The following is a 15,178-nucleotide window of genomic DNA, read 5'->3' on the forward strand; positions in this document are numbered from 1 at the left end:
AAACCATAATGTTTTAAATCTTTTGTGTCTTTGCAGCAGTGGAGTAAGAAATACTTCACAAAAGTATAATAATATACCTTTCAAATACAAGTACTCCATTCAAAATATTACTTAACTATAAACGTATATTCAGTAAAAGTGAAGTACTTTAAGTATTTTATTGTTACATTAGTCTGTTCAGTCTCATTCTGATGAAGTTCAGATCATGTTCACGTCGTAGTTTGTTGATGTGGAACCAGCTTTAGATACTTTGTGTACTCTTTAGTCACACGTCACCACTACTACAAAGTACTGTACTTTAGTACAAATTCAAGGTACAAGTACTCGAGTATTTCCTTGTTCTGCAGCTACAGGAGATACTCGAGTAGAGCTCGAAGAGCGAACGCTGCACCTGAATATACAATAAAACGTACAGAAAGTCCCATTGACTGTGATAATTAGCTGCACAGTGAAGCAGCAGTGACGTGATGGACGACTCGGTCTAAAGACTGCGTCTTGATGCTGTCGACTAACCTCAGACTCCCCGCTCGTGTCCGTCCAGGTGCTCCATCCTCTCCAGCAGCGGTTCCTCAACCTCATCAACCAGGAGAACTTCGCTCAGATCAGCCAGGAGGAGGCCGTCAAGCAGGAGATCGTGGCCACGCTGGAGGCGCTGTGCGGCATCGCCGAGGCCACGCAGATCGACAACGTGGCCTCGCTCTTCTCCTTCCTCATGGACTTCCTGTCCAGCTGCATCGGCCTCATGGAGGTGAGAGCGGAGTCGGAGGAACGGGAGAAATGAAAGCGACTGAAGAGGCCTTTTTTAAACCGTAGCCTGACGTCTGTGATTTGTTGTTGTTCAGGTCTACAGCAACACGCCCGAGACCATCAACCTCATCATCGAGGTTTTTGTGGAAGTCGCTCACAAGCAGATCTGTTACCTGGGAGAGGTGAGGGATCTGAAGAGGATCAGGTTTATGTTCTGTGAATAGTCATCTCTGATGCTCTTCTGGTTCCTTCATCAGATGATGATAGTTGACGCTGTCTAGTCTTAACTTGGTACGATGAGCAGATCTTTCATGTGTGAAACGATGCGTTTCAGTCCGTCTGCGGCGGGAAACGGACTCTTTTTAAAACGTTTTAGTCACAGAATCTCTGCTGCTTCACGTCGACACGTCTCTCTGAGTTTCTAACTGTAACTTCCGTCTTCTGCTCCAGACGAAGTCCATGAAGCTGTACGAGGTGTGTCTGACGCTGCTGCAGGTTTACTCCAAAAACAACCAGAACAGGAAGCGGAACGACGCCACGGCGGAGGAGGACCAGTACCAGGACCTGCTGCTCATCATGGAGCTGCTCACCAACCTGCTCTCCAAGGAGTTCATCGACTTCAGCGACACCGGTGAGTCCAAGCAGCACTTCTACAGAACGGTTTAGCTCCATACACACACACACAACACACGGTACATGGTTATTCTGCATGTTCAGAGAACAATGGGGATTCATTGGGGAGCAGTTGTGTGACACAGCGCCATCTGCTGGAAGCTGGAGTCTGTTCACTTTGTGTTTAAACGTATGTAGTTTCACTTCACCACATTTTCGCTGCTTATTTTCATTTAGATGAATAACTCTGAATCTGTCTTTAGATATTTACTTCTTCGGGTTGCTTGAGATTCAAATGTTTTTGTGTTTGTGTGTTTTGTAGACGAGGTGTTCAGAAACCAGGACCAGGGAACGCCGGCGTCCAGTCGGACGGTGTCGGCAGCAGACGTGGTTCTTTACGGCGTCAACATCGTCCTCCCGCTCATGTCTCAGGACCTGCTGAAGGTACAACTGAACCTCGAGGACTCACCTGCTGTTTATGAGTATTTCATCTGAAAGGATGAAGTGACGAAGCGGCGACATGTCGGACAGACGTTGATAGTTCGTGAAGGGAAACGTGGCGGCTTTCTCGCCAAGTTTAACGACTTTTCAGACGTTCATAGAAACTATTTCTTTAAAGCGACAAATTAAGCAAAATATATTCTATCGTAGAGACATCGTCTCTCTCTTCAGAGGGCGTTCTTTGTGGTGAATGAATAGATAATAGATGCTTGAGTCTCTCGATGCTGTTGTTTATAATGTGGCGGTGTTGTCCTCCCTGCTGTCCACAGTTCCCCTCCCTGTGTAACCAGTACTACAAGCTCATCACCTTCATCTGTGAGATCTTTCCAGAAAAGATCCCTCAGCTTCCTGAAGACCTCTTCAAAAGCCTGATGTTCTCTCTGGAGCTGGGGATGACCTCGTATCCTCCCCGCTGTGTTTGAACGCTTTGAGAACGGTGTTTCCTCGCTTTAATGGCTGAAAGTTGATTCTTTGAAGAGATTTATAATCTCGATGTCTGCTTCGGCGGTTGGTGCTCCTTAACGTCTGTTCAGGATGAGCTCAGAGATCAGCCAGCTGTGTTTGGAGGCTTTGTCTCCGTTGGCCGAGCAGTGCGCCAAAAACCAGGAGAAGGACACGCCCCTCTTCATCGCCACCCGCCACTTCCTCAAAGTAAGATTTAGAGCTGCAGCAACAACTTTATTACGCTAAAACGCTGTTTTTCAGCCTCTTAAATGTGGAGACGATATATATTTATATCATATTTAAGTGAATATTTGACAAAAGTGACATATTTTAAACCAAAAGATGAAACTAAAAGGCGATAATGAAAATAATCATTAGTTGCAGCCTTATGAGTTTACATATTCTAATCAAAGACAACTTTATTCAAACAAATACATCTGAACGACAATAAAGAAAAGTCTTAACAGAGTAAATAAGACGCTATAAGGTGAATAAAGTAACAAACATGAACTCGTATACATCAACATGAAACTTCCTCATTTCATTTCTTACATTAAGACAAGTTGTCTGAATGTGTTTAAACACATAAATGTCAGGCTAGCTGTTTCCCTCCGTTTCCAGTCTTTGTGCTAAGCTAAGCTAAACGGCTGCTAACTGAAGCTTCATATTCACCGTTCAGACATCAGAGAGTTTTCTCTTCCAACTCTCTGCTAGACAGTAAATAAATGTCTAACTGCTCTGATGTATGTGGACAGGTTGTTCCCACACTGACTAAGATATTAACTCTTCTGTTAATAATAATTCTGAATCCTTTAACGTTGTATGTTTCCTCGTCTGTGCCTCCAGTTGGTGTTTGACATGCTGGTTCTGCAGAAACACAACACAGAGATGACGGTGGCAGGCGGAGAAGCTCTCTACACACTCGTGTGCCTGCATCAGGTGACTTTATATCTCTTTATTAATATTATTATTATTAATATCTCTTTATCTTCCTACAAGAGTTCAAACGTCTTTACGTTCTATTTGTGGTCCAGTTGAGGTTTGATTAGATTTAAAGTTTATTAAAGATTCAAACACAACTTGTTTTTATGATTCAGACTCGTACTTTTTAATAATTTTTTATTTAAGTTTAAATAAATGCTGCTACGTGAGGACTGAGCCCTCTAGTGGCCGATCTGTGTCAGAGCGCATAACTCCAAAACAGATAACAATAAGTCAGCTGATCATTTATTTCACACTCAACGTATTTTATTGTCATTTTATGGCTTTTATTGTGAAGTCCAGAGGTGAGGGAGATGAGTGGGAGATGATTTAAAGCGTCTCTCTCACGCTGTCGTGAATGTAAACGTGTTTCTTCAGGCGGAGTACTCTGAGCTGGTGGAGACGCTGCTCTCCTCTCAGCGAGACGCCGTCATCTACCAGCGGCTCGCCGACGCCTTCAACACGCTGACGGCGAGCAGCACGCCGCCCACCATGGACCGCAAGCAGAAGGTCGCCTTCCTCAAGAGCCTGGAGGAGTTCGTGGCCAACGTGGGCGGCTTGCTCTGCGTGAAATAACCCCCCACTCCCACCCCCCCCCCTCCTCCTCCTGCTTGGTCCCTATGAACTCTGGGTAAAAAGAGTCAGCTGGAGGACGTCTTCGTCTCTCTACCTGCTGAGGGATCCGTCTCATGCCGCAATGTTTTACCTCCTCGGATTTCTTTTTTTGGTTTTTAATCCCCGCCCCTCCGGTCCAGCGTGATTGACAGACTTGATGATGAAGATGATGAAGATGGAATCATGGCGACTGGACTGCCGAGCAGACGGACTCAGTCGCTGTCGACCGACACGACTGACGGATCACGATGACGAGAGGAGGAGGTCGACTCCTTCATCACCTCCTGTACACACACACACACATGCAGACACACACACACACACACACATGCAGACACACACATACACACAGAGTGACTTTGAGGGTAAAAACAAGTTGCTGTTATTTAAAAATTGCAGGAGACATTTTTTTTCCAGTGTGAGGTTTTGTAGATGAAAGACTCAAAAGGGGCCATTTTTTTATTTCAAGAATGTCACGACACACACACACACACACACACACACACACACACACACACACACACACACACGGCGCCCCAATCCTTCCCAGAGTGCCTTTGTTTTGATGATTGTTCTGTGTGTGCAGGTTTTTAAGTTTTAATTTAGTCATCAACTGACAACAAACGGTGCCTGCCATTCGCCACGAATACAGCGGATGCACACACACACACACACACACACACACACACACACACACACACACACACACACACACACACACACACGTGTGAGATGGGGGGGGGGGGGGGCTTGACCACGCTGCACAGGAGGACGTTTGTTTGTTGTGACGACAGAAAAACCAAACTCAGACTCACTAAAGGGTGTAATATATTATAATGTTTTAAAGTCAGAAACCACGAGGAATGTTGGTTCAGAGACAAACAAAATACAAAAACATGAATGAAATGTTTTTATCTGCCAGTTGGACGGCAGGAAGAGAAGAAGAAGAAGAAGAAGGAGGAGCGACTTCCTCTGTTTGATCTTTCTCTTCTTCTGTGTTTTGGATCGTAGTATTATGTCGACAGTTTCTTCTCCTCCGGGACTCCAGAAGGCTCGACGGAGGATCGGACCGCTAAAGTTTAACAGATTTACTTCCTGTTGTATTTTTTCTACAGCAGCAGCAGACACACACACACACACACACACACACACACACACACACACACACACACACACACACACACACACACACACACACACACACACACACACACACACACACACACACACACACACACACACACACACACACACTGGAAGCAGAGACTGTTTGAGCTGACGGACAGCAACAACGAACCAAATAAAAGGAGCAGAGCCACTTTGCCGCAGCATTGTGTTGGAGAACCTCCTCGTTCACAGCACTCGACTGGTTTTGTTAATGAAGTGTAAAAGTGTACATAAAGTTATTGTATAAAACGTTCTCTGCCGTCTCCTTTATAAGAGTGCAACGATTGTTTTAGGAGGAAATAAAGTTATTGATTTCACTTTTCTATCGTGTAACATTTCACTTTGTTCGCATGTTTCTTCAACACGGAAGCATCTGGAGGAAAGATACACTTACTGATGATTAACAGACAGGATGTACTAATACCACAAATACTCTGTTGGAGAGTAAAAGTATCTGTATAATCAGTCAAATGTAGTTAAAGTATTCAAACTGTGACCGTTCTATTATGTATTACATCTTTAGACTATCTCGTGCATTCATGTAAAAGTAGGATCTTACTTTTGTAGTTTGAGCTCATTTTGAATTATTTCATTACGAATTAATCTGCTGATAATTTTCTCCATTAATCGATTAATTGTTTAAAAATGTGAGAAATCACAATTATCCAGAGTGACACCTTCACAATGTTAGTTTACCTCAAACCTCAACATCACTACGCATAAATAAACATTATTACTCATAAATAAATGTTACTACTCATAAATAAACATTACTACTCATAAATAAACGTTATTACTCCTAAATAAACATTACTCATAAATAAACGTTACTACTCATAAATAAACGTTACTACTCATAAATAAACATTATTACTCATAAATAAACATTAAAAGGAAAAGGAAAGAATTTTCACATTTGAGGCACAGAAACCAGGAACTTTTTTAATGTAAAATGACTTCTTTAACCATTAAATAGTTTCCGATTAAATCTGTAAGTCGACAAATTGATCAATTAACTCAACATTTGAGCTCTACTTCTGTAAACTGTTGAGTTATTCAGTTAATTTAAAATCATACGAAGCGCGTAGCCGAGTATTTTGTCCCTCGACAGAGTCCGTACTCTCTGAAAGTACGTCATCACTCCGCGACCATTCCCACGTTCACAACACAGCAGCGTTTGAGCTGATCAGGTTTGTTCACTTGAATACTATATTTATAAATGATTGAGCTTTCTGTGTTTGTTATAAAAAGCGGATACTTCATGAGTGAAGGTTTTTGTATTTAATTAGTTTATTTACAGAATATTCATTCAAGAAGTATTCAGATGTTCTACGTGAATTACTTTTTATTAAATGAATTACTTCAGTAAAAGTCACAACACAACAGGGTACAAATACTCTGTTCCAAGTCTTGCATTTGAAATATTACTAAAGTAAAAGTACATCTAAATATTCTTAAAGTATCAAAAGTAAAAGTACCCATTTCAATATATATATATATCACTTTCCTGAATTGATCATAATTATCCAGATATTTTCTATTTTTGTTACATTTATTGTGGTTATTATCCAGAAGTGCAACATTTAGTTTGCTTATTTATTAAACCGTCTTTTTATTTGATGACATGAAGAAGTTCTCTTTGAAGTCAAGTAGAACATGTAATATTGTATATTATATAAATGTAATATTGTATATTATATAAATGTAATATTCAGTTATTAGCAAAACAATATTCAAGCCAAAAATTATAATAAATGTTTGGAAAGAAAGGTATGTAAATATATTTGTATGATAATTTATCGATCATGTAAAATACATAAATGTCTAAAACCAGTTCAATATATATATGTATACATTATATACATTTATAAATATACTTATATGTGTACATATATTGATGTATTCAGTGTTCTTTCATGGTTCCATAAGTGTCCTGCTGTGTGGAGAAACATGTGAATCCGACACTAAAGAATAATAATTGTAGATTAATTGGATTGATAAGAATCTAAAAACATGATATTTATTATTTTGCATGTTTCAGTGATGAGCGACAGCGACGATGACGCCCCGGCGCTGTCGGCTCACTCTCTCGCCGCTCTGCAGGAGTTCTACAAGGAGGCGAGCGGCTCCACGGCCTCAGACCGGTTCTCTGTGGGAGCGCTGGAGGAGGACTGGGTGAGCTCGCTGTATTAATGTACTCAGGTTTAGTGTATTTATGGACCCGGTGGTGTCGTTTTGAGGTACTTGTACTTCACTACTTCCTGCTTCTTCTCCACTACTTCTCGGAGGTAAAACGCTTTAGTTTATAGATTCAAGTTATTAATACAAAATATGAATCAACTAATAATCATGATGTATAATTAGAGGTGAAGCTGCAGTTTGTTTGGTTAACCAGGTCTTTATTTAGTTTTAAATCAGGAATTAGAGATTCTTCATGATTCAGTTTTTGTAAAATAAAGTCTCTTTGTTCCTTTTGTCTCGACGTAGATGAAACAACGAAACTTCTTTTTTTGGGACTTTTTGTTGTGAACTAAATCTGTTTTAAACACAAAGTGAGTTTCTCAACTAAAAGTCCACATTTATTTTATTTTATTATTTTTACAATTATTATTGTTAAGTCTTCTGAAACATGAACATTTTCTGTTTTATATTATTGAAAATGAAATATTTTAGTTTTGTCGGTGAGACAAAAGGAAACGTGAAGACGTCACGTTGGACTCTTCTGACTCTTTACAGTTTGTGTCATTTAAAGAAGAATCCACAGATTAACTCACAAGAAACAACATTTCTAAAATAAAAGAAATGTCAGGAGTCGCATCAGATTAATCATATTGTTTGTAGGTTTAAATGTCTAAATGTCAGTGAATTAATAAACGAGTGTGTTCTGTGCAGAAACATGCAGCATCAGATGTGGCTGATGTGTTTGTTTGTTTGTTTGTTTGTTTGTGTTTGCAGAGGATGAGTCAGTTCTGGTACAGTGACGAGACGGCGACTCGTTTAGCTGAGGAGGTCGTACGAGAAGCTGGAGAGGGAGGCAGGTAATCGTGTTCAGTGCTGAGGGTTTATTTCACGGTATATTAGTTTTTCCTTCAGTCGATATAAATGCTGCTGAAGGTCTAGAAACCGCACGGCGAGCTTTACTCTCAACCGTGTGATGAAAACACCGAGAGGTATTATCAGAACATTTATTGCACAAAACTGGTATAATTCATTCTTTTGCTTTCCTCATATTCCATTTGAAGAGATATAAAACATCACATCCACTGAACTCTTCTTTTATTCTCTGAGCATCAGGAGCTCAGACTGAGAAGAAGAAAAGATTCAGTTTGTTGTGTTTCATATGTTCTTATTCAAACCCACACTCGTCTTGAAGCTGCTTTGCATTCTGGTCTCTGGTCTGAACTCAAAGCCTTCCCCTCCGCCATCATCCAGCCTCCGGGCGTCGTCTTGTTTCCCCGCAGGGTCGCGTGCGTGAGCTCCCCCAGCGTGTACCAGAAGCTGAAGCAGGGCGTGGTGGTCGGCTCCGACCGGGTCTCCGCCGTCGTGCTGGAGTTCGACCGCCGCTTCGCCGCTTACGGCGACGACTTCGTCTTCTACGACTACAACGAGCCGCTGCGTCTCGAGGGCGTCGCCCCGAAGAGCTTCGACGTCGTCCTCGCCGACCCGCCGTACCTCTCCGAGGAATGTCTGAGCAAAGTGTCCCAGACCGCCAAGTACCTGAGCAAAGGCAAGGTGCTGCTGTGCACAGGTGAGAGCTTATTCATGTTAATAATGTTATTACATGTGCACAGGTGAGAGGTTATTCATATAAATGTTATTATCATGTGCACAGGTGAGAGGAGAGGTTATAGTTAAATAGTTAAACCTGTGTTCTAGTTGGGACATGGAGCAGCAACAGATTACTTCCTGTTTAATGTTTTATTGTTATTTCTGTTCCTGAAGGAGCCGTGATGGAGAAACTGGCCAAAGAGCTTCTGGACGTCACGATGTGCAGCTTCCTCCCGGAACACAACAGAAACTTGTCCAACGACTTCCGCTGTTTCGTCAACTATCCGTCTCGCCTGCTGTCCTGAAGCTCTCTGACAGGAGCGCTGCTTCCTGCTTCCTGTTTCCTGTCGAGGAGTCAAAGGGAAGCATCGACTCCTTCGGAGGAAACGAGGAGTTCAATTAACGAATGAACTCTGACCTGTGAAAAGAAGGAAGTCTGATGACTCAAAGGCTTCACGAGAGAACGTTTGATAACCGGCTGGCTTTCTACGGAAATGATTATTTAACCCACGAAAAATGATTTTACATACATTCAGGACGGTAATCAAGCATATTAATAGTGTTTAGTATCATTTTAAATTGTGTTTTGGACTTGTGTGTCTCATGTTTCACTATTTCCTGACATTTCACAGCTCTGTAACGATCTGTTGATGATTTAATATCAAGTCAATTAAAGGGGAACTACGCCGGTTGTGTGAAGTCAGTCTCCTGTTGGTCTTGAGACTAAATACCCCCTGGTGATGTCATGGTGACGTCATGGTGATGTCATCAGGGTAGTGTGGGGCTTGGTTTGGAGACGACGCGTTACGGACCCGGGCATCAGAAGGCTCTCACAGAAACACGTTAAACAGATGCATTCTGGGAAATGTAGGATCCAGCAGAAATCTATTCTAGGAATTAATAAGTTAGGCATACTTTAGCCTCATCTGCTTTGATTCTCTTTAATAAAATCTGTGTCTTGTGCGTCCCTGAACTTTATGGAAGAATGTAGCTAAGTTGTAACGAGTCAGAGAATAAACATCAAAAGTTAATTATCAAGCTGCAATTAAGACCCTTAACAAGTCTTAATCGGCATTTCCCAGAGGTATTATTTTGTAGCTTGTTTTTTAAAATATTTAGGATTCAGTGTTCTCTGGTCCCACATGCTAACTGTTAGCCACATGACCGCTATCGGACGCAGACAGCTGGGGCCAGAAGCATAAACCTCTGTGTGGACGCACAGACACTGAAGTGTGTAAATGCTTTTTGTTTTTCGTCAGGTTTGTAAAGATGCACGTGAGCCTGGTTCTGTTCGAACACATCTCGTTCATAGTGGAGCCTCGTTTCCACTCCCACGGTGAACAGACTGAACACGCATTTACACATCGAGACGTGTGATCATTAGAGCAACAGCTGTCATTCTATTGGACTGTGGCTATTTATAGCATAAGACTAATTCATCACCTGCACCTGTAAAGTTGACTTGTTTTAAATAACTGTTTAATACTATATATAGAAACTATGCTCTGACTTTCTGTCTGTAAAACATGAAGTGTTCTCGTGCAGCTAATGTGTTGAGAACTCAAAGCTGTGACTTGAGGCCAATATTTCATTGCTTAATGAATAATTAGGATTTAAACACATTTAATTCATGTTTTTGTTGCCCTGGGACTCAAACCGTGCAGGCTGATATTATAATACACGACCGAGTTTCACAAAAACGAAACAGACAAAAAAAGAAGTTCCAAACGTGTCATATAATTAAACTACACATTTGTAATTCCTTCTTCTAATCATGCCTCTTCCCCTGAATGCACACGGGCTCTCTCTAATTTCAAACGACCTCTGCTGTGGTGCTGCAGCTTCCTGATTGGTTGATTGACTCTCAGGTGTCCCAGGACACATATTAGGCAGTGATTGGATGCAGGTTTGCAAGAAATGCTACCTCTCTGCTGCACACACATGCACAGCAGAAATGTCTTGTGGAGTTCATTTGGGGTAAGTTGTTGAAACTATTTTCAGTATCCGTTGAGTTGCTGAACCGTCTCTGACTGGACGTCTTGGTTTCTGTGCAGGATTTTGCTGATTTGCTTAGTTCAAGCAGAGCTTGTGCGTAGTTTGTGGGCTGCACAAGGTGAGCAACACACACATGTCGCTGTCATTTATTGGTGTGATTTTTCTAGCTGTAGATTTAGACTCTTGTTTCTCTTGCAGATCAGAGACAAGACAGCAACACACATGTTGGCTTCTCGCAGCAGAGTAGTAGATTTGGTGGCAGCTATTCTCTCCAGAATCAACTCAGACAGGAGTCTGGTTCTCCTCAGCCAGCTAAGAATGACTTTGCTTCAGTCATGTCGGCGCAGAGCAGCTCGGAGTCTAAACATAACCGACCAACGGCTAAGTTGAATCAGGAAAATGTGCAGAAGACGCCAAAAAAGCAGCTTTTTGGCCTTTCTGTTGCTAGGGGTAGTTCACTCGTTAAGTACGGTCAAACTCCGATTAGCAAGAAGAGAAGTCGGCCGGCTCAGCGGGGTACACCGAGTACGAGCAACTATCAGTCCAGCACTTCTGGATCTCCTCAGAGTCCGAGGGGAGGCTACTCCTTCAAACCCGCCTCCCGTCAGTCAGCAGCACAGAAAGCTTCAGCTGTTTCTGCAACACCAGGAGAAGGTTATCCGAAGTCTATGAAGTCGTCCAGCCGGTCTAGCGAAGGTGCTGCTGGGCCACAAAGGATCCCTGTTCGGACGAAAACCTCAGCCAGTAGCTCTGCTGTGAGGGTGTCTTCACGTCACGGCTCTGTAGCATCTAAACCGTCCTATTTCTCGTCTCTCCAAAAAGAGAGAACTAGAAATAACCCCAGCCAGGCCGGGGCTGGGAGCCCAAACCAACGGGTTCCTGTGAATGTTCGTAACCCCCCCGACTCCGGGACCAGCAGTTCCAGGACCTCTGGTCTGAAATTCGCCCCGACCAGAACCCACAACATCCCTCAGGCCTTTGGTGGCAACGCTATCAGACGGCTGAAGGAACCTACTGACCAGAAGGAAGTGAGTGTCGGGAAGCCGCAGCGGGCCTACGTGGCCCCCCAGCGGCCCCCTGCACAGAAGCAGGCCTACGTGGCCCCCCAGTGGCCCGCTGCACAGAAGCAGGCCTACGTGGCCCCCCAGCGGCCCCCTGCACAGAAGCAGGCCTACGTGGCCCCCCAGCGGCCCCCTGCTTCTCACAAGCCACAGGCCCAGAGTGTTCATCCGGAGGCCAAATGGTTGAGGATCAAGTCTCGCCTGAGACCGTAGCGGGTGAGCGCTTCATTATATCGTAATGTTCTGTGCGCTTGAATGTGGTTTCTCATGTTTTATCTTCCTCCACATAGGTGCAGCAGGAGTCCTGGGATGAATGATTCGGTTTTTGAAATAAAATGCATTTAATTCTACCTCTTGTTGCGTCCTGACTTCCTCTCCTAGCTGTGTACTAAATGCCCGGCATGTGTTCACACTGCTGCTGGTTTGGTGGCATTTAAACCGGACGACGTACAGAAGATTTCATTCAATAATAAAACGTTGTTTTTCACTCTGGTAGCTAGTTGCTGTCGCTTCATGGTCAAACTGTTTCAGGGCTTTTGATATTCAAGTGTGCAAGGCTTCAAATTAACGTTTCATTAAATCACATCTTTATAGCTTAGTGTGCAGTGATTGAAGGTTACTGCTGATATCTGAATCTAAAGAAACTGAATATGTAAAATGTCTTATTTCATAAACAGTTCATGTGATATTTTTGGTAAATTGAACCAGAGACTGCGTCGTTTCAAATTCATTGGTGTCGTTTAGAGACAAAATTTGAAATATTTTGCTTATCGCCACTTAACAAGAATTAAAGGTTTAACCAATTTAAATTCTATATAATTTATTACTTATGATATACTATAATTTATGGCATGCTATATTTGACCATTTTAGGACTTTATGAAATGCATATGATGAATAATTACTTTATGAAAATACTACTTTTACTGTGACATCGTGTCTCTGGTGTACATTTCTTTTAGTGTTTGATGACCTATTCCAGGGTTCTGATGCATTCCAATGTAAGGAGCGTATGATGGGACAGGAAACGTACACATTAAAACTAAACTTTGTTGTTGTGACTAGTTGTTAGCTTATCAATGTTTAGTAAATGTAAGTTAAAGTGTCGCTGATGTAACCTGTTGGAACCCAACGTGACTGAGGTCTTAAAATGTATAGAAATGGTATTTAAAGAGACCTTAAAACATCACATTTAACTTCAGGATTCCTGTTTGATGCCTCGTCAGAAGCACCAACTGTTCCTCACAATAAAGAAGCAGGAAGAACAAAGTTTATAGGTGTTTATTTCTTTACCTCCTTTAATGATCTGATAACACCAACTGGTTTCTGGGATATTTTCAACGAGGTGCAGCATCCTGAAAATGAAACTAGGAAAAGCGTTTACTTTTGTAAAATTACTGGCAACTACCTGCAAACTGTGATAGTTTGAGAATTACAAACACAATGATCTGGAATATTTGTTTTGATGTCAAATTATTAAAGTGTGTCCGAATAATATAATGAATGAACTTGCAGTTGTATACACCAGTAGGTGGCAGCATTGATCACATTGATTAATAACGAGGCATTTGGTTCGAAACGTCAGTGGATCCGGTGTAGAAAACGGATCAGGACTACCACAGTCCGGCTTCCTTCATGCCCTCTTTCCTGCAGAGACGAGGCGTCCGGCTTTGGGCTCTGGTCTCTCCAGACTCTGGTTGCCGTCCGTCTCCTTCTCCTGCAGCGGCACACAGGTGCACCCCACAGCGATGGAGATGTAGAGCTCCGTGTAGGAGTGGCGGCCTCCGGCGCAGGAGCCCGCTCTCCGGAGGATGACGGAGGGAGCGTAGACCGGCGTGCTGCGGTAGAGGTCGCTCTCCTCTCCGTACGGGCCGACCAGGCAGCCTTTGCACAGGCAGTAAGCCTCCGGGATGTAGCGCGGGTACCGGGACGGGTCGTATGAGATCCTGACAAAATAAAGTTAGAAGAGTTCATATTTTTTTTAATAAGCTGATTTCTTCCTCCAGCTCTCTCTGTGGAGTTACTTTCGTATCTTTGTTCAATCAAACAGTAAAATAAATATCTGATATTTAAGTTTTCTTTGAAAATCAGAAACATTTGAAATCCAAAAGTTCTGTTTAGAAATTAAAGTTTTGTTTAGAAATCCCAAACTTTTGTTTCCGAATCCGAAAGTTTTGTTTGGAAATGTAAAAGTTGAATACAAATATTTTTCAATGCAAATGAAATATTGTACATTTCTAGCTAAATATGATATTATATATTATTCCTTTTATGCTGCACCTGCTCTCACCTGTAGGCCCAGGGGGAGATGCTGAGCAGGTTGACCGGGAGGCGGGTCTTGCTGCCGGGCGGGGAGCGTGCGGTGGTCGGGCACGTCAGGTTGAGTTTGTCTTGCGGCTCGAGCTGCAGCGCGTGATGGAAAGCGCTCATCACTCCCACCGAGAGCCGCCCGAACATCTGCTCCAGGATCTCCTCCGGCAAGTCCAGGCAAGCCCGGGTCCTGGAGGCCTTCTTTCGTACCCGGCGAGCCCCGCACGTCCAGCCGGCCAGCAGCAACAGCAGCAGCAGGACGCGGGTCTGATGCGGCATCACGGAGCGTTTCTCGGTACGGTGTTGTGCCAAAAATGCGTCCCCTGAAAAAAACGTTTCTGTGCGCGCGCACTCCCGTTCACTGCCTTATTTAAAAGTTGACCTGCAGATTATCAGAACACAAGTAGCCTCCTCCGTTAATTACACAGCTTTGACCGTGAACAGGTTATAATCCAGTGATGCGTTGGAGAGTCCGCGGCAGGCAAACACTCCTCAGTCCTGTCTGGGACTCCGAGGCACAGGCGCGCCGCCAGGGAAACATTTTGGCAAAACGCGTCCACAGTGTAGTCCAGCCAGGACTAATAATTGCCTCAGAATTAGAAATAATGACCGAGGTCGAAGTTTCACACCTGCTGCTCTCAGTTTCAGAAGAGGGAAGGAGAGTTTTCCTGCTGCTTTTCTCCCCCCGATGTGTGCGTAAAGCCCGACGGAAGCGTTTGGAACAGTGAGATCCAGAACGAGTCTAACTCAAACTGAAGCACCGACAGATAAACTCCTGACTTACAAACATCCAGCCCCGGTAATAAAAGAGGCAACGCAGCTCCTGACGGGAGTGGGAAGTCCAGACTGTTGGCTGTGTGCGCTCTGCTGCTGGATCTTGGCTTCACACCAGAGTCTTCTTCACTTACAGATAAACTGGATCCAGCGCTGAGTGTCACAAAGATCGAGCACTTCGAGGTCAAACCACACATCATTCT

At 43.2% G+C, this 15,178-nt stretch overlaps 3 protein-coding genes across 3 annotated transcripts in view; 2 read left to right on the forward strand and 1 right to left on the reverse strand.

The window, feature by feature from the left end:
• Window positions 1–5,384, forward strand: part of xpo4 (exportin 4) — a gene marked incomplete at its 5' end in the record, with an annotated part of 42,933 nt that extends 37,549 nt beyond the window's left edge. The window contains 8 exons of the mRNA XM_079170847.1: window positions 542–748; window positions 843–929; window positions 1,198–1,378; window positions 1,682–1,803; window positions 2,130–2,260; window positions 2,394–2,511; window positions 3,151–3,243; window positions 3,664–5,384. Coding sequence (XP_079026973.1) covers window positions 542–748; window positions 843–929; window positions 1,198–1,378; window positions 1,682–1,803; window positions 2,130–2,260; window positions 2,394–2,511; window positions 3,151–3,243; window positions 3,664–3,861 — 1,137 coding nt within the window. The 3' untranslated portion in view covers window positions 3,862–5,384. The remainder of the gene's footprint in view (window positions 1–541; window positions 749–842; window positions 930–1,197; window positions 1,379–1,681; window positions 1,804–2,129; window positions 2,261–2,393; window positions 2,512–3,150; window positions 3,244–3,663) is intronic.
• Window positions 5,385–6,213: 829 nt separating this feature from the next.
• Window positions 6,214–9,798, forward strand: eef1akmt1 (EEF1A lysine methyltransferase 1). Its single transcript, XM_079170518.1, has 5 exons — window positions 6,214–6,257; window positions 7,109–7,242; window positions 8,023–8,105; window positions 8,529–8,815; window positions 9,010–9,798. Exons 2-5 carry the CDS (start codon window positions 7,111–7,113, stop codon window positions 9,138–9,140), a joined length of 633 nt encoding a protein of 210 aa, XP_079026644.1. The 5' UTR covers window positions 6,214–6,257; window positions 7,109–7,110; the 3' UTR covers window positions 9,141–9,798.
• Window positions 9,799–13,171: 3,373 nt separating this feature from the next.
• On the reverse strand, window positions 13,172–14,912 carry il17d (interleukin 17d). Its single transcript, XM_079169879.1, has 2 exons — window positions 14,182–14,912; window positions 13,172–13,837 (listed from the first exon to the last, which is right to left on the reverse strand). Exons 1-2 carry the CDS (start codon window positions 14,478–14,480, stop codon window positions 13,525–13,527), a joined length of 612 nt encoding a protein of 203 aa, XP_079026005.1. The 5' UTR covers window positions 14,481–14,912; the 3' UTR covers window positions 13,172–13,524.
• Window positions 14,913–15,178: the final 266 nt, after the last annotated feature.

This window comes from Pholis gunnellus, assembly GCF_910591455.1.
Source record: "Pholis gunnellus genome assembly, chromosome: 12".
Taxonomy (NCBI): domain Eukaryota; kingdom Metazoa; phylum Chordata; class Actinopteri; order Perciformes; family Pholidae; genus Pholis; species Pholis gunnellus.